At 35.1% G+C, this 27,573-nt stretch overlaps 1 protein-coding gene across 1 annotated transcript; it reads right to left on the reverse strand.

Moving 5' to 3' along the window:
* Positions 1–27,241, reverse strand: LOC136041860 (uncharacterized). The gene is made up of 3 exons (XM_065726640.1): positions 27,059–27,241; positions 10,865–11,063; positions 1–1,025 (listed from the first exon to the last, which is right to left on the reverse strand). Exons 1-3 carry the CDS (start codon positions 27,202–27,204, stop codon positions 540–542), a joined length of 831 nt encoding a protein of 276 aa, XP_065582712.1. The 5' UTR covers positions 27,205–27,241; the 3' UTR covers positions 1–539.
* Between the last annotated feature and the right edge of the window lie 332 nt (positions 27,242–27,573).

The raw sequence follows: 27,573 nt of genomic DNA on the forward strand, positions 1-27,573 counted from the left end.
TCAAACTTTCATTTCACTTTATTTCAAAACTTGTAAAATTAATACAAATAACATGAGTGATAAAAGTAAGGCAGAACACCACACAAAACATGGCAGCTATAACAAATCCAAAACACCAAAATGCTTTATGCTAATATATCTCACTAAAAAAGACAAGGCAATTATCATCAAAAGAAACTGATCCACAATATACGCGAACGAAAAACGAAATTATCAGAAATAAAAACGAACAAAGTGAAGCGTTGTACCAAAGACAAACAGATAGTTTAGTTGTAAGAATGCTGTGACCCGACAACTTTTCGTTCTTCTTACTGGCTCCAAATTTGTCAAAATAAAATACAGCAATAGTTAAAAATGTGGGGTTATTTGGCTTCGTTTTCTGGTATACTTACAAGGAATAATGTGATTGGTTCAGAAAAATGTAACAATTGATGTTACGAAAATAAACTCTAACTCAGAAGTATAGGACAATAATCTCTCTTTTTCTCTTTAATAGTACTGAATATGAAATTACGTGATCTAATAGTTATAGAGCGCATTTACACATGTGCTTCAAGGAGGATTTCTTCAAAAGCTCTCGAGTACTTTCCATGCAAACGAATCACATAAGGCAAAATTATATTTTTAGATATCCCACAAGTAGCAAATAAGCTTTTAATTGGTTTCTTTTTGGGGCTACTTTCAGTCTTGACAGATTCTGGTTGCACAACATCAGTACTCTGAAAAGAAATCCCTGAACTACCAATTGATGTAAACATCGAATTGGAAGAATCCAGTGTCCCTCCTATAGAAGAGTCGAGGCTAAATCGCTTTGAGCAGTTATTTTTTGTACTTTTGGTTGTTGGCAGGTCAGTAACGCTTTTTAATCGCTGCGTAGATTTGGTACTTTCGTGCATAGTTCCAGAGACAAAACTTGAGCCCAGGTCACTAGTCTGAAATGATGATGTGCTTGTAAATAAGGCTGTTGTAGCTAAAGGGTGACACTGAATCAATGAACAGTTTGCCGACTTCATCTTATCAATTATCTATAAGAGAAAACATGTTTCTATTAGTCTATAATTCTAATTAGTCAGATATACTGCACATAAGTCCAACCATTACGGATATAAGAGCATGTTCTCTAAGGGGAATTATGGTACAATATCCTTGAATATTCTTTGGAACAATCTTTAAAAGGGAAGACCCTCTTCTTCCCCTGCGGAGATTTGTAATTAGCAATGCATAAAAGAAAGACTTTTGCTCACGGGTGAGTTTTATCTGGTATAAATATATTCTGGACAATCACCAAACTAAATGCAAAAGCAAATTCCTTTTCTCAAAATGTTGTGTCTCTTGTGGAAACAAAATAAGAAATAAGTGCTCTTGCCAGGTGATTTACAAGAGAAACTAGCCTTGCCAATCCATCACTAAAATAGGTAAAGATAAATCGAAGAACTTGATGAATGTCGAACTTATGTCTTGTTTTGAGCTAAGGGGAAATCTACGTTTACGATAACCAAATGAAAAAGAAAATTCGCAGGAAACCAACGACATGTACCATGACTCGCTTAATATATTTTTTTTTCAAAAATTACAAGCCCACATTACGTTTTTGTTTAAATCACTAACACATTACTTTTTCCGTTGCGTAACAACCAGATTTTTTTGTTTTTGTTTTTTTAATTTGACCCAAAGAATTTCCCTGTTATTTTAGTGTTTTTAAAAATATGCCTTAGCACAAGTGTGGAAAAATTAGACGACAAAAGGCATGCATATAAATTTTTCCTGTGGATGTGGGATAGCAAAAATCTTTGTAGGCAGAGAAAAATTTTGAAAAGTGTTAGCTGCCGAAAAATCGTCAAATTCACTCAAACATTTAAAAATAAACTCAAATTCTGTTTCAGTAGTTTTTTGCTTTTCCAGGGCGAGATAAAACCTTTTTGGCATACGTCAATAGCCAATCTCTTTTGCATATATATTAAAATGCATCCAACTAAAAAAGTTTTGAAAGCTTGTGTCCTATAACTGAATTTAGTGTGGAGTTAGTTGGATTCAGTTCTGTCTGACATACTTACAATTAAAAGTAAGCTCAGCATAATGCCTCATCAGTTCAGAGCTAATCTGTGTTTGCTTGTGAGTTTATTAGATAATTTTAGAACAAAATTCTTAAGTTAAGCAATTAAAGCTAGCAATACAGTAATTTACCTCGGGGGGAGGGAGGGAGTACCAAGTAACGAACAAGTTATTTAAGAAGTTTTTACAGTTTGAAAGCATTTCTGATCAACTGATAGTACAAAACAAAGGATAGCATGGGTTTAGCTTTATGTTGAAAAGTGTGTGTCAGTATTATATAGTTATGAAATAAGATACACGTTTAATTAACAATGAGCGCTGCTAAAAAAAAAACGAGGAGAATGAGGATAAAAGGCACGTGTCTAATGAAGAATGGGCTGCTGAATATTGTTTTATCTTAAGGCAATTGTTTGACGGAAAAATTTGTTGCTTCCTGTGATGAGATTCTATAGCCGCCTTTAAGAAGTACAATTTGAAAGGTCGCCTCTAATCAAAATTTTCAAAAATACAGTTATATGTTAATGATTAATTCATACTTTGTGTAAAGTATAATTGAAGTGTATGTGATATATGCAGCCCCTTGTCAGCAATGAAGTTTATAAAATGACCTTCCAAAGGAAAGGTTTGCCAACCTTTGACTTAGACTTTCTCATAAAGACATTCTTCAGGGAGTGAAACTTATTTTCTCCAATACCTTTTCTCTGATTTATCTGGGAAAACACAAGGAAAAAGTCGGAGGATTTGCCCCCAACTACGCATTGAACTCCCGGCTGAAGGCAGAGAATCGGGCGATCGGTACCTTCGCTACGCAGACAATAGGTCAGCATGCAAACAAGTTTTTTTTTCTCTGATTCGTGTGTTGAATCTGGTCAAAGGAGAGAGCTGCATCACAAAGTCAGAGCATTCAGATTGATTTTGCTTGCATTTTTTTTTTAAGATAAGTGATCACTTTGAGATATTAAAAATTGGAGCTTAAGAGTATGATCAGAGGAGAACTTTATTATCAAACTTGGCGCTAGAGTCAATTCGGGTTGGAGCTTAAAACGCTTGCCTCCAGGCCTGACTCACTCCAGTTACGCCTAGGTAGCCTAGGTAAATTCGTTCTAGGAGAAGAAAACAGTAATGGTTATAGGCTGCTTCCGTTTTGTAGGTATACTACTACTACTAACAACTCACCGCAGCCCCAATTCCCCTGATTCTAGCAAAGCTAGACACGCTCCTCCTCCATCGCAATCTATTTAAAGTCTCCCGCTTTATACCCTCTCAAAAATTTCTCACTCCCCTTAAATCTTTCCTTAAGACATCCTCCCACTCTAATTAAGGACGACCTGCTTTCCGTTTAGCCTTAGACGGTTGACCGAAAAGGACAATCTTCGGCAATCTGTCTTCCTTCATCCGCAGCCATCTCAATCGTTCTCTCATTATATCCCTAGAAAGCGGGATTGAACCACACTTTTCGCTCAGCCTACTGTTTGAAATAGGGTCAGTGAGTCGGGTACCCAAACAATTCGTAGGCAATTTCTCTGGAAAACGTCTAGCGAATCTTCCTCCGTTTTTTCGAGCGCCCATGCTTCGGAACAATATTTGACCACTGTCATCACTGTAGCTTCCAATATCCTAATCTTGGTTCGTAGAATTATCTTCCTATTCTTCCAAACTTTTTTCAACTGTAAAAAAAACACCCTGTACACCGCCTTGGCTATTCTACTTTTAACGTCTTCGCTGCACCCATCGTCTTCACTAATAATCCTACCAAGGTAAGCGAAGCTGTCCGCTCGATCGATCTTTTCGTTATCCAACGTCACCTTTTCATTTTCACTTATTCTTAGTATTTGCGACTTAGTCTTCTTAACACTAATTTTCAAACCTATTCTAGCACCCTGAACTCGCAAAACCTCTACAAGTTCATTCATTTTGCTCACACTTTCATCTTGGATGCTTAAATCATCAGCATAACCAAAGTCCAGAAAAGTTTTACTCCCCCATTTGATCCCGTGATCTCTCATTGCCTTCCCTGTACTCTTTAAGACAAAGTCCATCAAAATGATCCATATAAATGGGGATAGAGCACTGCCCTGCTGAACTCCAGATTTTATTCGAAACCAGCTACTAACCTCATTTCCTACCTTAATCGCAGCAACATTTCTCGTACATAGCACCAATTACCTAATGCATTTGTCTAGTATACCATACAAGGATAAGACCTTCGCTAAAACTCTTTATCAGATAAATCAAACGCTTACTCATAATTTATAAAACTGAGGACTAAAGGTTTTTGATTACTCAGGCACTTCTCAATTATTAACCTAAAAGTGAAAATTTGGCCGACACATCCTGTACCCTTCCTAAAATCACACTGCTTATTCTCTTAAAACTTTATCTGCAGCATCTTCAAGTCTAAAAAGTATAATCATACGAAGTAATTTGCTATCTACAGAAACCAGGCTAACACCTCTATAATTACTACATTCACTCTTATCACCATTCTTATACAGAGGTTTAATTAGGGTTTTCCTAAAATCACTAGGTACTTCCCCATTTCCAAAAAGCATAATCATAATCTTCAATAATTTATTTCTAACCTCACAACTACCATATTTACGAAACTCATTTATCACACATCAGCACCCTGGGCATTACTATTTTTAATCCTTTTAGTACTGTCAATAATTCTTCCTTCGCATCCAAGGTGTCGCAAACTTTTTCATTTTCCTCTCTATCTTTTCCTGTAACTCTCTCCCGGTTTAGCACATTCTCAAAGTGTAGGTACAACAATCTAGTTATAACCAATACAATACTCGGTTATAAAATAGCCCCTAAGTTAACATGGTAACACATGGTCCTAGTCATTGACCCTAGTATACCTAGATGGTAACCTAGCCTTGGTGAATTTGGTGTAGGAAAATAAAACAGTAATGGTTACAGACTGCTGCAATTTTGTAGGTATAATAATCTACTTATAACCAGTACAGTATTTGGTCATAAAACGGCCCAAAAATTAATATGGTAGCCATATGATGGTAAGACAGTTAACCTTATTGATTATGTTATTGTAAACCAAAGACTGCTAGTATCGATACAAGACACCAGTATATAAGAGTGTTGTTATTGATGTTAAGTGTAAAGACTGCAATCTAGTATGTCTAGGGTTATCCTAGGCTGAAATTTAGGAAGGGTAACTACCTTTCTGGAAGCTCTGACGTTGTTAGACTCCGGGATGAGAATTTTAGAGGTAATCTCCAGGAAAAGTTGAATACTAGACTGGAGAGTCTGTAATTGTACAATATAGAAGATGGATGGAATAATTTTATAAAAACAGTTTGTGAAGTTGCTGATAGAGTCTTAGGGAAGAAAGTTAGAAACGCAGCTGGGAACATTAGTGAAAATGCTTTATGTTTAAAGTGGAGGAGGGGGTAGTACAAGAATTGCTGAAGATCTAGAAGATTCAGCCAGGCGGCATAACAGTACAATATTGTACAGGCATACTAATTAACAGAGATGTCAGTTTGAACTTTTCCCAGTTAAAGATAGGAAAGGCCCCGCAATTAGTGAAAAGGGGAGAGTTAAATAGATATGGGCAGAACACTTTAATGTGCTAAACCATGATAGAGTTATAGGAAAACGATATAGAAAATAGTAAAATAGTTTATGATATTTTGGATGTGAAGGAAGATTTATTTTGTGAGGAAGAATTAGTGATAGTACTAGAATCATTAAAAAAAATAAGGCCCTAAATGCAAATAGTGTTGTAAATGATTTTTTTTTTCTTTTTTAACATGGTGGTTGTGAAGGAGAGATAAATCACTGAAGATTATCAATAGGATTTTTCCAAAGGGGGTAGTACCTAGTGATTTAGAAAAAAACTTTAATTAAACACATCTATAAGAAAGGTAATAAGAGTTAGTGTGGAAATTATTGAGGCATTAGCTTGGTTTCTTTAGGAAGCAAATTATTTAGTATGTTGATAATTTTTAAACTTGAAGATGTTGAAGACGAAGCTTTAAGAGAATAACAGCGTAGTTTTAGGAAGGGTAGAGGATGCGTCGACCAAGTTTTCACTCTTAGACTAATAATTGAGAAGTCCCTGAGCCATCAAAACCCCCTAGTCCTTAGTTTTATAGATTGTGAGCAAGGGTTTGATTCAGATGATAGAAGAGCTTTTGTGATAATGCTATGCTAATATGTTATACCAGAAAAATACATTAAAGTGATCAATGCTGCGTATGAAAATAATATTGCTGCGGTTAAGGTAGGAAATGAGGTTAGTAGCTGGTTAGTAGTTAGAAAAGGCAATGGGAGAACACAGAACCAATTGGGGAGGTAAAACTCTCCTAGACTTAGACTCTGTTGATTACTTAAGCATCCCAGATGAAAATTTTGGAGCAATGAATGATTTTTTGGAGGTTTTGAGAGTTCAGGGTGCAAGAATAGGTTTGAAATTAATGTTAAGAAGACTAAGTCGCTAGGACAAGGGATAAGTAAAGGTGAAGAGGTGATTCTAGGTAACTAAAAGATCGATTAAGCGGACACCTTCACTTACCTAGGTAGTATCATAAGTAAAGATGGTGAGTGTAGTGAATTTGTTGAAAGTAGAATAGCAAAGGGCTCAGGCTGTTTATTCCATAGTTGAAAAACGCTTGGCAAAATAGGATGGTTAGTCTGCAAACTAAGATTAGAGTATTGGAAGCTGCAGTGATGGCAGTGGTAAAGCCCGGTTCTGAAGCGTGGGCACTCCGAAAGACTGAGGGGGAGTTGCTAGATGTTTTCCAGAGAAATTGCCTATGGATTGTATTGGGTACACGTCAGACTGACCGTATCTCCAACAGTAGTCTGTGCGAAAAATATGGTTCAATCCTGCTCTCTAGGGCTACGATAAGAGAAAGGTTGATATGGCTAGGAAACGTTCAGCGGATGACAGATTGCCAAAGATTGTCGGCCAACAATATAGGGTGGCTAGATGCTGCAGAGAGTTGTTAGTAGTAGTTTTCAGAAAAAAAAGTTTATTGGCCCTTTTTGGACCGGTTTTGGGGAGAACCAATCTTTTTTTTCTATCTTTCATTCTGCATCTGGATCTCCTTAGTCCAAGACCTTAAAGACATAAGTTTCTTGCCAACTCAATAAAACGAAAATTTTGGCTTTTAAAGAAGGGTCCATGACCCCAAACAACTCTTTCTGTGTATTGATCATGGCCCAATGACTTACAGCTTCAAGTTTTAAACTAATCAGAGACAATAAGTGTTTTGGCCTGTTTTCATGTTCCGTAACGTCTTTCCATCTTCCAATCTATATATATAAAAATAAGTTGTCTGTGGGTCTATCGAGTGACGCCATGTCATCATGTCGTCATTTCGTCATGAAGTTAGTTGTCGTCATGTTTGTTATGATGATGACGTCATTAAAGGTATTTAAGAAAATCGTTCAAAGACAAATTTTTAATTGTAAGAAGATCGTGGACGGAAAAATGTTTAATTGTAAAATGACTGAAAAACCTACAATGGCAACAGCCGAGGAAGCTGCTCAAAAGACAAATTTTTAATTGTAAGAAGATCGTGGACGGAAAAATGTTTAATTGTAAAATGACTGAAGAACCTACAATGGCAACAGCCGTGGAAGCTGCTCAAAGAGTCTATGCCAAAAAACTTGCGGCTGATAGAGAAAGTAAGAACAGAAAGCGTGCCGAGGAATCACAATATATACGTATATATATATATATATATAAGTTTTTTAGCTTTTTTACTTTTTTTATTAGTTTTTAGTTTTTTTTGTAGTTTTTGCCTTTTTTTAGTTTTTTCAGTTTTTGTTTAGTTTTTATTGGTTTTTATTTTTATTTTAGCTTATTTTTCAGTTTTTTCCTTTTTTTTTAGTTTTTTTTAGTTTTTAGTTTTTTTAGTTTTTTACCTTTTTTTAGTTTTTTTAGTTTTTTTAGTTTTTTAGCTTTTTTATTTTTTTTATTAGTTTTTAGTTTTTTTTGTAGTTTTTGCCTTTTTTTAGTTTTTTTAGTTTTTTAGCTTTTTTATTAGTTTTTAGTTTTTTTTGTAGTTTTTGCCTTTTTTTAGTTTTTTTAGTTTTTTAGCTTTTTTATTTTTTTTATTAGTTTTTAGTTTTTTTTGTAGTTTTTGCTTTTTTTTAGTTTTTTCAGTTTTGACGTCACCTGATCCAGTTTTTTCAGGTGACGTCACCTGATCCATCCACAGACAGACAGACAACTTATTTTTATATATATAGATTACAGACTAGGACACCGGGACACAAATGACGACCGGGACACAGGGAATATAAATGACGACCGGGACACAGGGACACAACTACAACGGGGACGCCGGGGGGCACAGGGGGATATATAAATGACGACGGCGACACAGGGAGTGTTCGATTAGCAATCACAATCAACAAAGCTCAAGGGTAATCATTAGAATCATGAGGTATAGATCTGAATACGGATTGTTTTTCCCATGGACAATTATATGTTGCATGTTCAAGAGTCGGTAAACCTGACAATCTATTTATATGCACAGACAATGGGATATTCGCAAGTTGTATATTCGCAAGTTTTACGTAGTTAAAAACATATATATATATATATATATATATATATATATATATATATATATATATATATATATATATATATATATATATATATATATGTTTTTAACTACGTAAAACTTGTAGTTATATTCACAGTTTCAAGACTTATTTGTAGACAGTTCAAGACTTATTTGTAGTTGTATGAAATATTCACAGGTGGGACACAGGGACACAACTACAATGGCGCGTAACTACTTATGCGCGCGGGGGGGCTTGGGGGGCGCGAAGCGCCCCCACCAACTAGGTGTTGGGGTGGCGCTTTGCGCCACCCCAACAGCTAGTACAATATGTATTCCTTTTGAGCTAGGGAACAATATCAGGGAGTTTAAAGCCAATCAGACATCCAAGGCCAAATTTTTGCCTTTTCCCACTAGCCTTTAAAACTTATAACACTGTAAAAAATTAGCAATCTGTATTATTTATGACCCTTGCCCAAGGAAGGGATTGGGAGGTTCATGTGACACTGGCACCATATTTATTAGAAATATTTGTTAAACGTACATTTCAAAATTTAGATATGATATCATGAGTGGCGATGGGAGGGCAGGTGGTTAGCAAGAAATGGCATGCAAGGACAGCTGATAACCATCCAATCCCTTTTGATCCTTAAAAAGGGGCACTAGAACTTTAAGTTTCCAATAAAACACAACCAAACAAGCTCCTACAACCAACTCTTCCATACAAAGTTTTTGGACTGTTACATTTTCGACAAAGTGGTCAGGGAAAAATAAATGTTACGATACACGGGAGATACATGGCTGTTTACTTGAACGTTGCCTCTGATAAATCCGTTTTGCATAATAGACTTCATGTTTTATTGTTGACATGGTTCCCGTAGAAATCATGTTAATGGAGATTACTAAATGGGTGTCAATGTAAACTTTTTTGTACCAATAGGAAATGTTGACATGTGAAATTTTTTTAATGTACTGGGTAGTAGCTACACAAATGTGACATTTTATTGACATCAATTTGAAAACCAAGTAAAGAGCAACATTAAAACCTAATACAAGCATATTCAACCTTAAGACAAACAAGAATAACTATGAATAGATGATATTAAACATATAATGAATAGAAATCACCACAAATAAGAAAGATAGTGCTACAACCTCAAAACCACTAAAGGCAACAGTATCATCTACATTTACCAAATTTTTGATTAGTGGTTTTTTTTGCCATAATGCCCCCCAAAAATAGTCAAAATACCAACTTAAAAAAAAATTCCCAACAAAAGGAAATGAGTTGTCAATTAGACTAAAAAGGGTATGTATATTGTTCCAGATTAAAGCTACGTAGCGCAGGAAAATAAAATGCCCCCAAGCTTGGGCAGCATTTAATTTTTATGTGATATACCAAAAACAGGACGACCATTCAAATATATTTTGGTTTCAGTAAAAATGCAAAAGAACCAATTGACTGGTCTTTCTCTACTTAGTTACCATGAGTTTCGGAACGACCTGTTCTGGATCTGCATTGGCCGTGTTTCGTCCAAGTGACCCTCCACAGAAACCCTTTGACAGGTTTGGGATACAATCAGCAAGGCTAATAATAAACTAGATATTGCAAGGAATCCTTACACAAAAGCCTCTTAAATCAGGCACAACGATGTTACCCTCAAATCTGTCTCCGCACTTTTGTTGCATACAGCAACTCTATCATACAGAAAAAAAAGAGAATATGGTTTAAGAATTTAGAAACACAATGACAGTCAGTATTTGAAGCATGAGTCAAAACATTTTGTTCATTGTAAACTTCTGTATTGCCACATATACAACAATTCCAACCGTTGCGAATTGAAAGAGCAAATGTTTTAACCACATAAGCATAAGAATATTTTTATTATACATTATTTGGTGCTAAGAACCTTCTTCTTTCTTTCTTTTTAAGAAAAACTTTTTATATTGGTTGTAGAAACAGTTGTAAGTAAAACACTTAGGGTGTCTAACTTTAAAAGTTTTATAGGGTTAGAAAATAAATAATGTAAAATTTAAATATATTAATTTTTCAAACCTAAGGAAGTGGTGCACTTGCGCTTTCTTTTTTTACTTAAGCATCGGACAGATTTAGAAAACCCATTACATCACGTTTGAATAAGCTACTTGATAAGAACTTTATTATAATGACAAAATCAGATTTGTAGCTGCTCTTGGTCAAATTCTTTGCCTATGGATCAATAGGGTAGAAAACCAAAGTACACAAATAAAGAAAAAAGAAATCAGACCTTGACCATGTCAGCACGTAGTTCTTTCATAACAAAACTTAGTTTCTCAAAGCACTTTGAAAGAAATAGAAGACAGGCTGGGCGAACAAATCCTCTTGCATCCGGGTCATAAAGGGTAAAATAAGTGACGAATCCATTTACCCCAGGTACGATATGATTCAAAAGAGCATACGTATTGTAGAGTAGACGAGAGTGCAACCTAAAAATTCACAAAAATGGGATAAATTTGTCATAATCATGGGCATGCGCAGATCTGATCCGTGAGGGGGGGGGGATGAAAATTTTAACGAGTCCATTTTTAGACTGCATTTTTCCAGCCTCTGGTTCAATGTCAGCATACCATTCTATATGTACGCATAGTCATAAACATAGGTAAATACAGATTCAACCCTTAAAGAGGAGGTGTTACAGGATCTTTACTCGGGGGACAGGTTCAAAACATGACTCAAATTACTTAAGAAAATTGTAACACTATGATTACTCTAGAAAAGAGCTACTTAACTATTTTGTATACATTCTTTTGAACCCAACAAATTGTCTAGACAAATAGATACCAGGCACCATGCAACTGCGGAAGTGGCTGTCAGCAGGATAGACCTACATCGAAATTAAAAGAAAGACACTTTCAACATCACATGAAATGTACAGAAAAGACCTTGAACTTGGAGAGAAGCCCTGAATTGCTTCATTTGACTAAAGAAGCCATATTCTTAAAGCCCTCACTTTTTGGTTCTGTGTAATCAAACAATTTGATTTAATAAAATTTACCAAACAGAACAAATCTAGCTTTTTACTTCATTTATCAGTTTTAAGCTATTTTCATATTGCAACATAAAGGCTACTACACTGCCTTATATAGCCTTTCAAACCCTGAGACAATACAAAAACAAACTCTTTTGGTGCTCCCAGAGTCAATATAATGTAAGTTTCCTTGGTACATCCTTTGAAGAACTTTGTAAATGGACTGAAACTTTACTTTTTCATTGTGTTTTAAAATATTCGGTTCTGCTGGGACATCTGCAAATAACGGAAAAACCAGGAATTAGTAGAGTATCTAAAAAAATGTGCTAAAATAAACTTGCAGGAGGAAAATTACTCAATTTGTCAAGCAATGCTTTTGCATTTATCATACTTAAAGAGGACCACTATAGTAAATCTAAATAAAACTAATTAAAGTATTTAAGTCCAAGGCTTTAAGGACTTACCATAATTTGTATTTTTTGAACACAAATTCAAAATAAGAATAAATTAAATTTATAAAATAAACATGTTCTTTGCATAATTTTTCATGAAGAGTAAGTGACTAAAGTGAATAGCCTTATAGGAAAAATGTTACCTGTATTTAGTTTTGTAGGATAGTAGTTATAGCTGATATAAAAATCAGAACAGCTCTTTGAGAGTATAAGCCAAAGCAATGTTATACTATATTTTCAGGGGGGGTCCTATGGATAAATCTGTCCTAAAATTCCCATTACATCTATTTTAGACAGCAGATGCTTGTTCATATATTAACACAAAGTATATACACCACAAAAGCTAGCCAATAGCAAATGGTTGATAGCGTGGCAAGATTGTTGCATGTCATGCTTCTCTTATTTTTTGCAATTTTATTCTTTTATCTTGTTTTATTGAAATTATTAAAGACAAACAAATGCATTAACGAAACAAATGTTAATACAGACTTGACTCCATTTTCATGTATACATCAGCATGCATGGTCCATGGCATATACTTTTATTTGTGCATAAAAAAAAAAAGATTTAGAGCCAAACTTACCTGGGTCCAAAGGTATAAAAAAGTTCATTTTATTCCAAATTTCTAGAACAGGGGTCAAATAGATAAGCATCTGGGGTAGATCCTTTTTTTGTTCAAGTATGGTATCAAGCATATGTTTATTTAACAGAATACAATTCATAGGTCAGACCTGCTACCTTCTAATAAATGTTTGGTCGGCAGCTAAGATTGTTGACTTCAATGACTGTTTAATTCTAACTATGCTAGTTCTTTAAGGTACCAAAAAAGGCCTATTTTCCTATTTAATGAAGGAATGAATATTGCAGTAAGTGTTCAATCACAAATACAGAGCACCAGTGCTAAACTGCAGGATGTACTGTTCATGGCATATATTTCTGTTTGCACGTGTAGAACAAAGAAAGATCTAAAGTTGAAAGGAACAACCATGAAAAAACTCAAAAAGAAAACAACAAGAAACTTCAAAGAAGAAAATATACTTTATAATTTTTTTTTACATCCCATTATGTGCAATTTTGGGTTACAGATCCTTTCTTAAAGTTTACTTTACCTACCTTTCAAAGATGGTATAAAACAAAAACTCTACACTGCAGTGTTAACATTAATCCTCAATGAGCAAACATGCCTGAAATGATCTCTTGTAATGAACGAATTTAGCATCTCACTAATCCTAAGGAAATGTATGATAATAAAGATAGTTTTACTCACAGTCTACCAAAATTCAAGAGGTATGCATCTATAAAATGCTCTCAATAAATTTGTTTCATATTTACTAGCTATGTATATATAAACAATCTTGTCATACAGTGTTTAATTGATCCAAATTGGATATTATCGCAAACCCCTTACTGACACCAACGGAAACTATTTGTAAAACTCAGCATTTCAAAAAGAAATGTTAGGAAAAATTCAGAATTCTGCTGGTAAGTAGAGCCCCAATAGGATATTGTTGTTGAAAAAGTAGCATATCAGCAATGTACACATTAGCCTACCTTACTACTACTACTACTACTAATAACTCACTGCAGCACCAAGCCGCCTGAGGCCAACACAGCTACGCACGCTCCTCCTATTACCTTTGGCAGGTCTACATATAAGATAACCATTTACCACGACAGACATTGATTGGGGAAGAGGGGGCCATTTGCATCTCCATCCAAGAGTGTCAACCCTTCCCAACCCACAAGTTTCTAAAAAATACCTTTTTTGGAATTTTTGCTGACGATGTTTTTTGTTGGCATCATTGGAAACAAATAAAAAATAACCCTTCCTCTAGTTTAAAAAACAAAATATTTTGCTCGTCTCTATATATCTCTGAATTACCAACAACACTGATTACCACAGTTAACCAGCACCCAAAAATGAGGTTTAGACTTAAAATAAATATGACTTGGCTTGAGAGTCTACCAAAATTCCAGAAAAACATACCCTTGTAAAATATAGGCACTGGGCATTCTGAAAAAAAAAAATCAAATACTAAAGCCTACAGTTTGGTCCACTGAAATGTTTCTGAAAATAACTTTAACAAATCGTAAAATAATTACTTATATCAATCCTAAGAGTACTTTGCTTTATCTTATCAATACCCTTCCTAAAACTCTCCCTCCCCTAATGTGCAAATATATAGTACAAATTAAATGTTTCCATTTATTTTTTCTGTTTCTTCATTTTGACAGCATTGCTTCTTTGCCATTAAATCTATTTGAACAAAAGAGTGGCATAATGAAGAAATGTATGGGAAATATAAAATTTGGGCTATATAACTGCACATTATGGTGGGGGTAAAATAAAGTGGAGTACTTTTAGGAATGATATAAGTAAGTATGCTAGAACTTCTTGAAGATGTTTCCAGAATTTGTTGTGTTTTCTTTTGAGTGTGCCTAACTGTTCACTAATACAAAAAATATTTCTATCAACTTTCAAATTGCATCAAGTCAGAGAACCACCAACTAGTGTTGGGCGATATTATATCGATATATTGCACTAAATATAAAAATCTAAATCTAAATATCAATCGAAAACGATATTATTTCTGCTTTTTCTGTTATCTACCGGTGAACGTCCAGCAGAAAATATCCAATATAATAAATTTAGTTCGCAAATGGCCAAGAAGAAGAATAACGTATGAAATCCACTGACTCATATGCTGATACACAGCATACACAAATGTATCCATAAGTTGACAAATGCGTGTTCTTAAACTAAGTTTAGTCTGGGTGGACTCTCAAAAGTTGCAGAGAACCTCTAAAGTCTTGGTTACATAAAATATATTCTAAGATCACAGGCCTTGCTCAGATCACACTTTAGGTCAGGTCATGATTGCCACATACCTTAATTCACGTTTGTAGAAATTGTGTATGAACACTATGACGATCGTCTCCAAGTTGAGAGTAAAATAGCAACAGACATGGATTGGGCCTTACTCAAATCTGTATCAACAGATGCAAGTGCCGTCACAGTCCCTGTGATTCAGCCACTACAGAATCAAGCAAGTTTGTGGTGAGCATATGACGGAAATTCAATAGTCAATACAGAGCAAGCTTCGTCAGCAGCTGCATCTATCACGACTCTTCAGATTACCAGTAGGGAGTCTTTACTTCCGGTAAAAACCGATCCACACAAGCCGTGGAAGTCTTTGTAATATCGATCTCAGAAATACCTATACGAACTTCTCATAAGATTAGTATCCATGTCCGCCACCAATGTCCTTTCTGAAAGTGGATTCCTACCCTCATCAGTTGATCAAATAGTTCATGTTAACCGTCCGTAAGTAAGGAGCAACTCGGCCCAATAACAACCGAAACTCTAAAACACGGAATTTTGATAACAACAGATACATTAAATGAATTGGCTTTTTATGCTGAATATATAAAATATATGAATATGTAATATATAAAATTCATCAAGTTTCATGTACCAATCAAAAGCTGCGAGCCTCAGAAAATTTGCATGAAAATTTATATAGAAATTGTTTTTATACAGAGTGGGAAAAGTCAAAGCATCTGAATAAAAATCGCAACATCAGATTTTCCCTATCAGAAAATCATACTGCAAGCTTCCATCTACAAAAATGTGAAATTTTGTAATTTTTGCAAGAAGAAAGATGTCAGATGCGTGTTTATTAGTTCTGTTGGGTTTTTTTCTTCTTTTCTTGTCAGGGTGATCGTATCGAACCAATGGTCATATAAAATTGCGAGAGGGTTTGCTCAAACGGAAATTACAGTTCTGATTCTCCATCTTATGATCAAAACGATCGGAGGGCAAATAGATTTACCCTCCCTCCCACGCTTCTTATTCCCAAAGTCATCCAATCAACGTTTTGAGATAGCCATTTTTATCAGTATAGCTGAAAGGTCAAGTAATCATGTCTCTGGGAATGAAGCGGCCCAGCACTAGGGAAAGAGTTTTAAGTTATGAAATTCGTCCAGTATTTACATGTAGTATTTGTTATTGGGAAGTAAATAAACGTTTTTCGGGGCGGATGATTTTTCACCCGCCCGAATAAGGGGCGTAAATTTTTTCCGAGTTTTTTTCCAAGGAGAGAATTTTTCGTGAGGAGGGAAGTTTCCGGGGATGAATTTTCAAAGGGAAACTATACACGGGGGAATTTACAAGAATTCTTATACGAAGCTCATTTTATTTTACTTACTTTCTCTTTGCCAATTCAATTTTTTATTTGAAGATATTCTGGAGAAACAGCCCGGATAAAATTTTCAAAGTTGTCTGGCAGATATTTTTGCGGGGTAGTAATTTTCCGCAGGAGAAATTCTCTATGGGGGGGTTTTACGCAGGAGAAACCTTCCATCGAGACATTGGATGGGGAGAATTTCCAGGGAAAAATTTTCACGGAGGGAGAATTTCTGGCCTAAATTGAAAAACCATTGAAAAATGGAAAGAAAAACAAGTCTTTTTTTTAACAAAAGTTGGTTAAAAACAATTTTCCAGGTGGAATTGCCGCAAGAAGTTTTTTATGGGGAATTTTCAGCAGGGATGGAATTGTCTGGGGAAAAGTGGATTTTACGCGGCAGAAACTTTCAAAGGAAAAATTTTCTTGGGTAAATTTCCATGGAGAGAAAAGGTGGATCTTCCAGCATTATTTGAAAAACGATCAGAAATTAGATGAAAAAAAACTAATTTTTTCAACTAATAGTAAGAAGCTACATTAAAACGAACAGAAATTACCCCGTGCATGAGGGCGGATCCCGTTCCTCAATGCCTCTCTCTTTACGCTTATGTTAACTTTTTGTTCCACTCTATATTTGCAAATCTTGAATTTTGCCAAACCCTAAAGTTAATCTCAGCAAAAAATTGATTAAAGTATCGAAATCGATTACGGAATATCAAAACTAAAAACATCGATACATCGTTTAATTATAATATCGCTCGATACTACCACCAACTAGTAACTGTCAAAACCTTAAAAACTGCTCCTAATCTGGTAAATTTAAATTATCACACAGAAAAGATGAATGGTCTTTCTAGGTGTTACAATCACATCTGTTGCAATTATATCGCAGCCTAACCCCGCCTCCCTCCTAATGGACCTATATTTAGCACTAGACTAGAAAAAAGGTTTGCTTTTTTTTAATTGGTTTTATCTGGCATTATGAGCCTACTATCCATGAGACATTGGCACAAGTATCATGATGACAAAGGCCTATAATAGTGGTTCTTTTGCAAGAGACACGGTAGAACAAGAATGGAGACACTTTCAGATTGCTAATTTTATGTTCATTTTAATGGTTTTGTTTGTGTTGGGTTCCCTGCATACGAAAACGTAGAAATTTTTCTTTATATTTTAACAATTGAATATTGTCCTTTACTGCTATATAAAATGCAGTATAATCCAACAACCCCCTCCGAAGTTTATACGATCACCCTTTCTATATAAACCTTATATGCCCCCAGGGCATAACTTACAGCCCTTGCTCTGAGGGCTGTTATCCTCAAAGACATAATTTCCGGACCTTTCAACTACGTTGAACAAAATGGCTATCTCAAAATTTGGATTGGATGTGTTTGGGGAAATAGTGGGCATAGGAGAGGGGTTAGTTGCCCTCCAATCGCTTTCGACTATCAAAAAAGGCACTAGCCCTTTCAATTTCCAATCGAATGAGCCCTTTTCGAAGTTTCTACAACTCCTTTGATACGAAATGTCCTGGTCTAAAACCGAAAAAAAAATACATTGTGCTCTCATTGTTCTTTACTTAGGTAGCACTATTGCACTGCCTATGATATAGAATGTAGTATAAAGCCCAACATGAGACGATATTACATTTTCTTTTATTATAAAGAATAAAAGAAAGCCTTGCAGATGAGTTTTTATACCTTGTAATATTACAAAGCAGCCTAAATAAAGCCATACAGAAGACTTTTTAATATCTTTTTCTATTATAAAGTAATATAAATAAAGTCATGTAATACTGCCGTATAAACGTTGTTGTTTTTTGTTTGGGGTTTGACGCGTTCGACCAGTAGGTCATATGCGTTCGTATCACTCAGTTGTCCTGTGCCTTCTGTAATCACTAGCTTGCTTGGGTGTCACTTAAGTCAATATTCACTGAACTAGATCAGTATTACATAACTTGCTAATGGAGAGGGGTTATTCACCTGCAAAAACTGCCTGCGTTGAGAAATAGGAATCAAAATACTGCAACTATGCATTGTCAAACGGCAATTAAAATGCATATGCAACACAATTATAATTAATAATGAGATTTTACACATTACAACCAGTCTCATACAACCAAATATAAAAACTCAACCAGATAAAATATATCTAAAATGACGAATAGGATAACTCTAAAATCAACTATTATATAGGTGAAGAAAAAAAACTTATAGGGAATGAACCAAAACAGTAGTCCTAACAAATCTACCTAAAAGGTTTGTGCTTAGTCGTCTAGCCCAAGGAGGAGTCGTATGGTGTCCCAGAAAAGAACGCAATGTGAATCCATTAAATGCATTCTCACAGCAAATTCTTAGTAATTCCCACACTTTTTCATATTTTCTACATTTAAAGATGATGTGACGTATGTTTTCATACATTCCCCATATGTTGCAGTTGGGGGATGGGGCAATTTTTCACTGGAATACTGTTGATTTTGTCTTTGCATGACCACATCTAAGGCGAAATAGGCAGGTAGAAAGGATGCGAGAAGTGAGGTACATTTCTTTTGATGGCTGCTTATAATCATAGAGATCGAGGAGCTGAGTATGGGAAGAATGGAGCCAAGCTTCTTCTTCTTCCAAAATTTTTGAACTGATTGAAGATAGAAATTCAGGATCAGTAATAGGGACTTGAATGATCAGGCCCAGTTGGGAGGCTTGTTTTGCAGCCTGATCTGCTAATTCGTTTCCAGTTATAATGCAGTATGCTGGAACCCGTATACATAGAACCTAAATGAACAAATAGAACCTAACCTAAATAGAACATATACCTAAGTAAAGAGCAATATGGGAACAATGTGTTATTTATTTACTCATTTTTTTAGACTGGGGCAATTTCTATAGAAGGACATGTCATAGAAAATTCATTAGGGGCTCATTTGATTATGGAAATTTCTAGTTTTAGTACCCTTTATAATAATCAAAAGTGACTGAAAAGCAGCCAGACCCCCCCCCCCCACATCCATTACTTCCCCAAATACATCAAATCAAAATTTGAGATGATCCAAGTGTTAAGCGTGGTTGAAAGGTCCAGTAATTATGTCTTTGACGGTGGTTGTATGAACTTCAGATTGGATGGGGCTCAATTGATTGGAAGTTCTAGCGCCCTTTTTGAAAGTCAAGAGTGAAAGAGGGCAACCAGCTCCCTCTCCAAGCCTATCATTACCCAAACACATCCAACCAAAATTTTAAGCGCTATCCTGTTCAGCATTGTTGAAAGGTCCAGTAATTATGTCTTTGGGGATGTCAACCTCCATACAGTCCTCAAGGCAAGGGCTGTAAGTTAAGCAATTCGTTCATTGTTTACATATGCTATATATTATGGAGAAAGGTATGCATGCTTCACATTTACTTTCTAAAAAGACAAATGGCATTCAGGTAAGCCTTCCAGAGAATACTGAGGGGAGAGTTGAACTAAATCAAAACATGTTATATGAATTAAGATTGACAAAAGAACGTAACCCAGGAATTACTGAGTATATTTTCTTAGAGAAAGAGAGAATTTATTTAAAAAACAGAAAAAACAATACAAAAAAGAGAAATTTGCCAAAAAGCCTTATGGATTGTGTGACCATTCTCAAAAATACAAAACAAATCACTCATCAATGGATTCCTTAAAAAAAAAAAAAAAAAAAAAAAAAAAAAAAAAAAAAAAAAAAAAAAAAAAAAAAAAAAAAAAAAAAAAAAAAACAGACAAAAAATTACCACTTGAGACCCTGTATTATATCGATCTAATATGACAACACTACTACTTCCTTGTTTTATTTTTATAAAAAAAATAAATATCAAGTCATAAATATCAAAACAACGGTCCTTAAGCAACCTACAACTACCACCACTATTGCTGCTACCACCACTACCACACTACTCCATTTACAATATTGAAGGGAAATGTGAATTAAATAAAAAGATACTATGTATATGTACATTGTCAAAAGAGTGCATCTCAAAAATTCATTCGGGTATTAAGTTGGAACTTCCAGAAAATGCTTAGAGGGGAGGATCATCTAACCAAGAGCCAATATGTGTATGTTACTACTATTGCTGCTTCATTTACTACTACTACTACTACTATTTCAACAACTACTTTCACTGCAACTAATTGTATGGCTAAGAGCATTGAGATGACATTTTCAGAAAGCATATGGACATACAGGTTATCAAAAAGACATGTCAGCAATGGCTTGTTGTACTAAGTTAAAACTTCCAGGACTTGAGAAGTAGGATGTTCAGTTGACCAAAAGGCCTAAAACTACTATCACTGCTTACTTTACTACTAGCACTTTAACTACAGCTTCTATTGCAATTACTTGTAAGGTTAAGAGCATTAAAATAAAAATTTCAGGAAGATATGAAGAAACAGGTTATTAAAAGGACATGTCAGCAACATCATAGCAATAGCTAATTATATTTTAGTTGAAACTTCCAGGACTTGACAAGAGGGATGTTCAATTGACCGAATAGCAATCTGTTGCTACAACTGCTACTATTAGTACTACTACTATTACTATTAACAGATACTGTTAGTAATACGAATACAACTACTACTGTGACTACTATTACAACTATACCTATGGGTATAAAGGTGAAATTTTTATGGAATCTTGAGGGGGGAGGTGGATGAGTAGAAGCATATTAATACTTCAACTCATTTATTACTAGGGTAGAGGCACTGATGATTTCACAAGTTTTGTAAAAAAAAAAAAAAAAAAAAAAAAAAAAAAAAAAAAAAAAAAAAAAAAAAAAAAACACCTTTTCTACTCTGGAGGGCTTAATTAAAGACTTTTTGTTTGAAAAAGGTTTCAGTATGTAGGAAAAACATCTTGGAATCTAACTGTTTGATTAGAAGTTTTATTAGAATAGGGTACAAACTCAAACTTTCATAAATTGGAGCGATTTTACCTACAAATTCAACAGAACAAAAAAACCTGTTTTCAATACAAGTTGAAACCCAATTAAACATATGTTGAAATACTTGTGGAATGATTGTGAGCAGATCCTGGTGCATTTGACACACCTATTCTTTTAACTTTATTTCTTTGTTTCTCTTCAACTTTGTTTAATGTGTAAAAGTATAAAACACTATTCAGATAGTAGAAGCAAGAAAACTTTCCAAATTGTCTCAAGTACAGGAATGAAATTAGATAATCATATGGAGTGTAATTGTGTAACCAAGGTCATGTGACTCATTTCGTTCTTTTAACAGTGTGGTATATATGCAACAGCGTTTGGAGATGACACAAGAATAGCATCTCATCTGCTACCTGAAATGGCCCACTTCCTCTGAGCTTTAACAGTCCAGCAAAGATTTCTTTGTTGTTCACAGTCTTTTAAAACTTTAGTTTGGACTATCCTTTATCTGGAAAGCCCAGAATCCTTGAAATATGCGTGTCCTATGTAAGAATATTAGAAATTTCTGGCACCAAGGAGTTTAACATGTTTCACTAGCATTTCAGATGGGATAAGGTTAAGGTCTAAGAAAACGGGAGTGGATTTCAAGAATTTTAACAAGTTTACTGTCATTATATTTAACTTTGTGGAATTTACTTTCGTATGTAAATTCTTAACTTCATCCAAAACCTGGGTATGATTTCAAGGGAGCTACTTTTGATATTTCTGAGATACTTCAAGAATCAGCAAGTCATCTCTGTATTAACATCTTTGAGGGAATCTTACCAGTTGCATTAAACATTATTAGATATGAGTAGTCCAAATAAGGTTCCTTGAAAGTTATGATACTTCAAAGTTATTTAGTAACAAATGAATTAGGATGCTGTGATCAACTAAGTCAAAAGCTTAAAAATATGAACATGGCTTGAGGTCAAGTGGCAGCTCCTCAGATGATGGAAAAAATCTAGCATCTTATTTATATAGTAAAACCATATATAAGGTAAAGCAATGATTTTTTAAAAAGCCTTTTTTTACATATATTTTTTTTAATGAGATATTATTAGAAACAACAACCATTGAAATCTCTCATTGTTGAGAAAGTGCCCATAAATTTGACAACTATGGTTTTGTCAGAGGACCCTTGAATTTCAATTCGATGGCCCTTGCATCGTCTGAAATAGCTGCAACATTGCTGCTTGGTGAAAGAGCTGCTCATTTCACTTTGAAATTGCCTCTGAATATGCAGTCTACAGAAACTCCCATGTGCAACATTTCCAAATCATCTGGGATGGGTAAAGTATTGCAGCAATGCAAACTTATTGTTTGGGACGAGTGCAAAATGGCACACAAACCCCTGCAGACGAAATGAATGCTTGCCTTAAAAATTCTAATTTATGGGTACACGTAAAGACATTAAAATTAACTATAAATATACATGTCCAATTGCAAAACGGTCACTCTGCTGAAATATTTTCAGATCAATTGCTGGCAATTGGAAACAGAATAGAGCTTTTTTTGTTTTCTTTTTTCTTTATTTTAGGGTATAAATTAAATGGAAAGTTGCAATTTATTACAACTATTAATTAGCTGAATTAATTAGTTAATGATTTGGCAGAGGACAACAGAGCTTGTATGTGTTGTCTTTATCCTTTACTTTACATTCTAAATTAAAAGTAAAGTTGCAATTTACTGCAACTATTTATTAGTTGCATTAGTTAGTTAATTATGAGATAATCATGCTAGGTTTTGGTAGAGGACAACAGATAAAAGAATGCCCTACAGATATGTAGAGTACCTCCATAGGAGGCACAGACCAAGAAGAACCTTGTCCCTGGGGGTCCATAATACAAACTGGGGCGCCCTCTCCTGGAGCCATAAATACAAGTGGAGGAGGAAGAAGGCCCCTCAAAAGTACACTCAACAGGGCCCACTGGCATGTCCACACATCCCATCAGTTACAAACCTTCTCCCAGTAATGGGTTAAATTGCATGGTGATGCTGAACACCATTGTGTGAGGATCCTCAATAGGAGGACAACTGCAGTAGGGCATAAGATCCAGATCTATGGACACGGCCTCTGTAAAGGGCTACCTTGACCCTTCTGGGGTACCTGCAAGACTGGGAAACTTGCAGTCAAATTTTCCCACTTGAGGAGTGGCACCCCTTGAGAAAATTATAGCCTAGTAAACAACACAGCACTTGCATGGGATTCTGATTATTGGATATTTTTCTGGGCTTGGTTTGTTTTGATGGGCGTTTTTGGGCTGAAAAACCTCTTCCTAGCTAATTTAACTCTTATGGGTTGCCACCCTGTGGTAGCATAATATTTGTAGGCATGAATATATAATGAGTCTGAGGTAATAGGCTTGGGACTGTCTGTGCAAGATTTTGACTCTTGTTGATAGAAAAGCATCACCAAGTGCTGAAAACCATGTTGTGACCAAGATGGGCCCAGGATTGCATAAAGCCTCCAACTTATTGGAAGTCCTAGGGACTTATTGCTGTCTGGTTCTAAGCTGGCTTAAGCGCTTCAGTGTAGACTTGAGAAGACATGTTAGTCTCTGTTCTGCACTAGTATCCAGGATCATTGCTTTTCCTGAGGCCAAAATAATTTCAAAGATTTAAAGAACATGAAAATTGGAACTTGGAATGTTAAAATGTTAAAAAATGACTATCACATTGACATTTTTACTGGTGAATTCAGACGGTTTAAACTGGATTTATTAGGAGTTCCAGAAACTCATTTCCCAGGGATAGGAAGCATGAAATTAGGTGATGTAGAATTTGTTTACTCAGGCAGGAAGGATGGGGTACATAGACAAGGAGTAGGGCTCATGATGAATAAGGAAGCTGCTAAGTCTTGTTTAGGCTGGGAAGGTATTAACAATAAAATACTAATTGCTCAATTTATGACTAAAAACTTCAGGGTATCAGTCATAGAAGTATATGCCCCTATTGAACCAACTGACAGAGATACTAGTGACTAAGATGAATTTTACTTACAGTTACAGGAGCAAATAGACTGGTACCAGGTAGAAATATGGTGTTTTTGCTAGGAGATTTTAATGCCCAGGTTGGTAGAAATAGGGATAGATGGTATCCTAGCCTAGGTAAATTTGGTGTAGGAAAAGAAAACAGTAATAGCTACAGAGTTTTGCAATTTTGTAGGTATAACAACTTAGGCATAACCAATACAGTATTTGGTCACAAAATGGCCCATAAGTTGACATGGTATTTACATGATGGTAAGACAACAAACCTTATTGATTATGTTATTGTAAACCAAAGACTAGCAGGATCAATACAAGATACTAGGGTGTATAGGAGTGCTGTTATTGATGTTAAAAGTAAAGATCACTATCTAGTAGTGTCTAAGGTTAATTTAAAGCTGAAATTTTGGAAGGGTAACTACCTCCCAGAAAGTTATGATGTTGGTAGACTCCAGGATGAAAATTTGAGAAAAACCTTCCAGGAACAGTTAAATACTAAATATTAATATTTGACAACGTGGAAGATGGATGGAATAATTTTAGAAAAACAACTTGTGAAGTTGCTGATGGTGTCTTAGGGAAGAGTGCTAAGACTGCAACTAGGAATATTAGAGAAAAAGCTTTATGTTTAACAGAGAGTAGAAGAGGTTTGTACTAGAATTATCTAAGTGATAGGTAATATGAAAACAAAAAGGAATATAAAGAAAGTGGAGAAAGCTTTAAAATATGAACTAAGGAGATGTGAAGTGGAGGCCATGGATAAAATTGCTGAGGATCTGGAAGATGCAGCTAGATGGCATAATAGTAAATATTATACTGGCATGTTCATAAATTGAAAGGGAGTAGTCAATCCAGACTAGTCCCAGTTAAAGATAGGAATGCAGCCACAATTAGTGATAAGGAAAAAGTTAAAGAAAGGTGGGCAGAACATTTTGAGAATGTGCTAAACCAAGATACAGTTGCAGGAAAAGATATAGATGAAAATGAAAAATTTTGTGATACCTTGGATGTGAAGGAAGATTTGTTTTATGAGGAAGAATTAGCAACACTACTAAAAGGATTAAAAAATAATAAGGCTCCAGGTACTGACAGTGTCATAAATGAGTTTCTTAAATATGGTGGCTCTGAGGTTAGAAATAAGCTACTGAAGATTGTGAATATGATTTTTGAAAAAGGGGAAGTACCTAATGATTTTAGGAAAACCTTAATTAAACCACTGTATAAGAAAGGTGACAAGAGTGAGTGTTGTAATTATTGAGGCATTAGTCTGGTCTCTGTAGGTGGCAAATTACTTAGTAATATGATACTATAAGTATAGGAAAGGTGACAAGAGTGAGGGCTGTAATTATTGAGGCATTAGTCTGGTCTCTTGTAGGTAGCAAATTACTTAGTATTATGACACTTTTTAGACTGAGAGATGTTGTAGACAAAGTTTTAAGGGAAGAACAGTGTTGTTTTAGAAAAGGTAGAGGATGTGTTGACAAAGTTTTCACTCTTAGGTTAATAATTGAGAAGTCCCTTAGTTGTCAAACACCTTTGGTCCTCAGTTATTATTGATTATGAGCAAGCTTTTGATTCTGTTGATAGAGGAGTTTTAGCAAAGATCTTATCTTTATATGGTATACTAGAAGAATAAATTAAAGTGATTTGTGCTATGTACAAGAATAATACTGCTACAGTTAAGGTAGGAAATGAGGTTAGTAACTGGTTTTGCATTAGGCCTAAATCAATAGTCAAGAATGGTTGTGTTCCCTCTTTATATGGATCAATTTGATGGATTTCATTTTAAGGAGCACAGGAAAGGCAATTAGAGACCACAGAATCAAATGGGGAGGAAAAATGCTCCTGGACTTAGATTATGCTGATGATTTAAGCATATTAGATGAAAGTGTGAGCAAAAAGAATGAATTTTTAAAGGGTTTGCAAGTTCAGGGGGTGCCAGAATAGGCTTGAAAATTAATGTTAAGAAGACTAAGTCACTTAGGCTAGGAATAAGTGAAGATGAAAAGGTGACATTGGGTAATGAAAAGATTGATCAGGTTGGCAGCTTTACCTACCATGGTAGTATTATCAGTAAAGACAGTGGGAGAAGTGAAGATGTTAAAAGTAGAATAGCTAAGGCTCAGGGTGTTTTTTCAGAGTTAAAAAAAGTTTGGAAGAATAGAAAGATAAGTCTGTAAACCAAGATTAGAATATTGGAAGCTACAGTGATGATGGTCAAATATTGACTATAAATAAATAATGGTCAAATATGGCTCTGAAGCATGTGTGCTCTGAAAAGCAGATGAAAATTTACTAGATGTATTCCAGAAAAATTGCCTAGAGGTTGTTCTGGGTACCCAGCTGACTGACCATATTTCAAACAGTAGGTTGTATAAAAAATGTGGTTCAATCCTACTTCCTAGGGCTATAATGAAAGAAAGGTTGAGATGGTTAGGCCACATTATGCAGATGAAGGATGACAGATTGCCAAAGATTGTCCTTTTTGGCCAACTGTCTGGGGCTACATGGAAAGCAGGTTGTCCTTGTCTGGGTTGGGAGGATGTCATAAATGAAGATTTGAAGGATATGGGAACTTCCCTGGGAGGGTGAAAAGAGGGAGGCCTTGAATATATTAGATTAGAGGAGGAGCGTGCATAGCTGTGTTGGCCTCGGGCGGCTTTGTGCTGCAGTGAGTTATTAGTAGTAGGCTAGTATATCCCTATCCCCTAGTGTGTGAATATATACCCTGAATTGAATCCTGAATATAAAATTCATTTGCCATCACAAATGAACTTTACCCCCACATTAGCCATATGGTGGATGTCCCTAAAGAATTGGATTAATATCACAACACAATTAGGCTACAGGCCTAGGCCATTGAGAGAAAATAGAAGAACTATACCTATCTTACCTTCCAGGGGGCTGATAGTCAACAGTCATAATTCTTAGTACCATAGAGTTGATTTTCGACTGAAATTGTGGGTCAGATGGAACACAAATTAATGTTGAAGGACCATGAATTTCAGAAAATTCAGCTAAAACACAATAATCTTTCATTTTGCTATAGCGATAAAGTTGATTTGTTAAAAAATATTAGGTAGCGCTCTGGGAGTCGTCGCAGTGCTGAGTTAGTTTCAGACACAGACATTACGGTCTCCTAAAACGAATACTTTTTTTTAAAGCAATAGAAAACACTATTTAAATGTGTTTCCCCTATATTCATAGGGGAGTATTCATATTGACTGTTTCTTTCTTTGAGAAAACGTATCAGATTAACAAAAATGAAGATGAACAAGTTAGAAGGTTAAAAATCGGTCAAACATAAAAAAACAAAACTATAAACGCTAAAAAAAAAATTTCGCAATATTTTTCAGTAACCATAAATTTTGACCTTTCATAGTTAACTTGAAAATATTTTAGTTGTTA

The sequence above is a fragment of the Artemia franciscana genome, chromosome 2, assembly GCF_032884065.1.
Source record: "Artemia franciscana chromosome 2, ASM3288406v1, whole genome shotgun sequence".
Taxonomy (NCBI): Eukaryota; Metazoa; Arthropoda; class Branchiopoda; order Anostraca; family Artemiidae; genus Artemia; species Artemia franciscana.

Excerpts from the sequence above, each read along its gene's own strand:
- LOC136041860 (XM_065726640.1), bottom strand. The coding sequence starts at position 27,204 with ATGAAAGATTATTGTGTTTTAGCTGAATTTTCTGAAATTCATGGTCCT. Across the intron at positions 11,064-27,058 it reads GACTATCAGCCCCCTGGAAG|GTTGCACTCTCGTCTACTCT; the intron begins GTAAGATAGGTA and ends GTGAATTTTTAG. Across the intron at positions 1,026-10,864 it reads TACGTGCTGACATGGTCAAG|ATAATTGATAAGATGAAGTC; the intron begins GTCTGATTTCTT and ends TTTCTCTTATAG.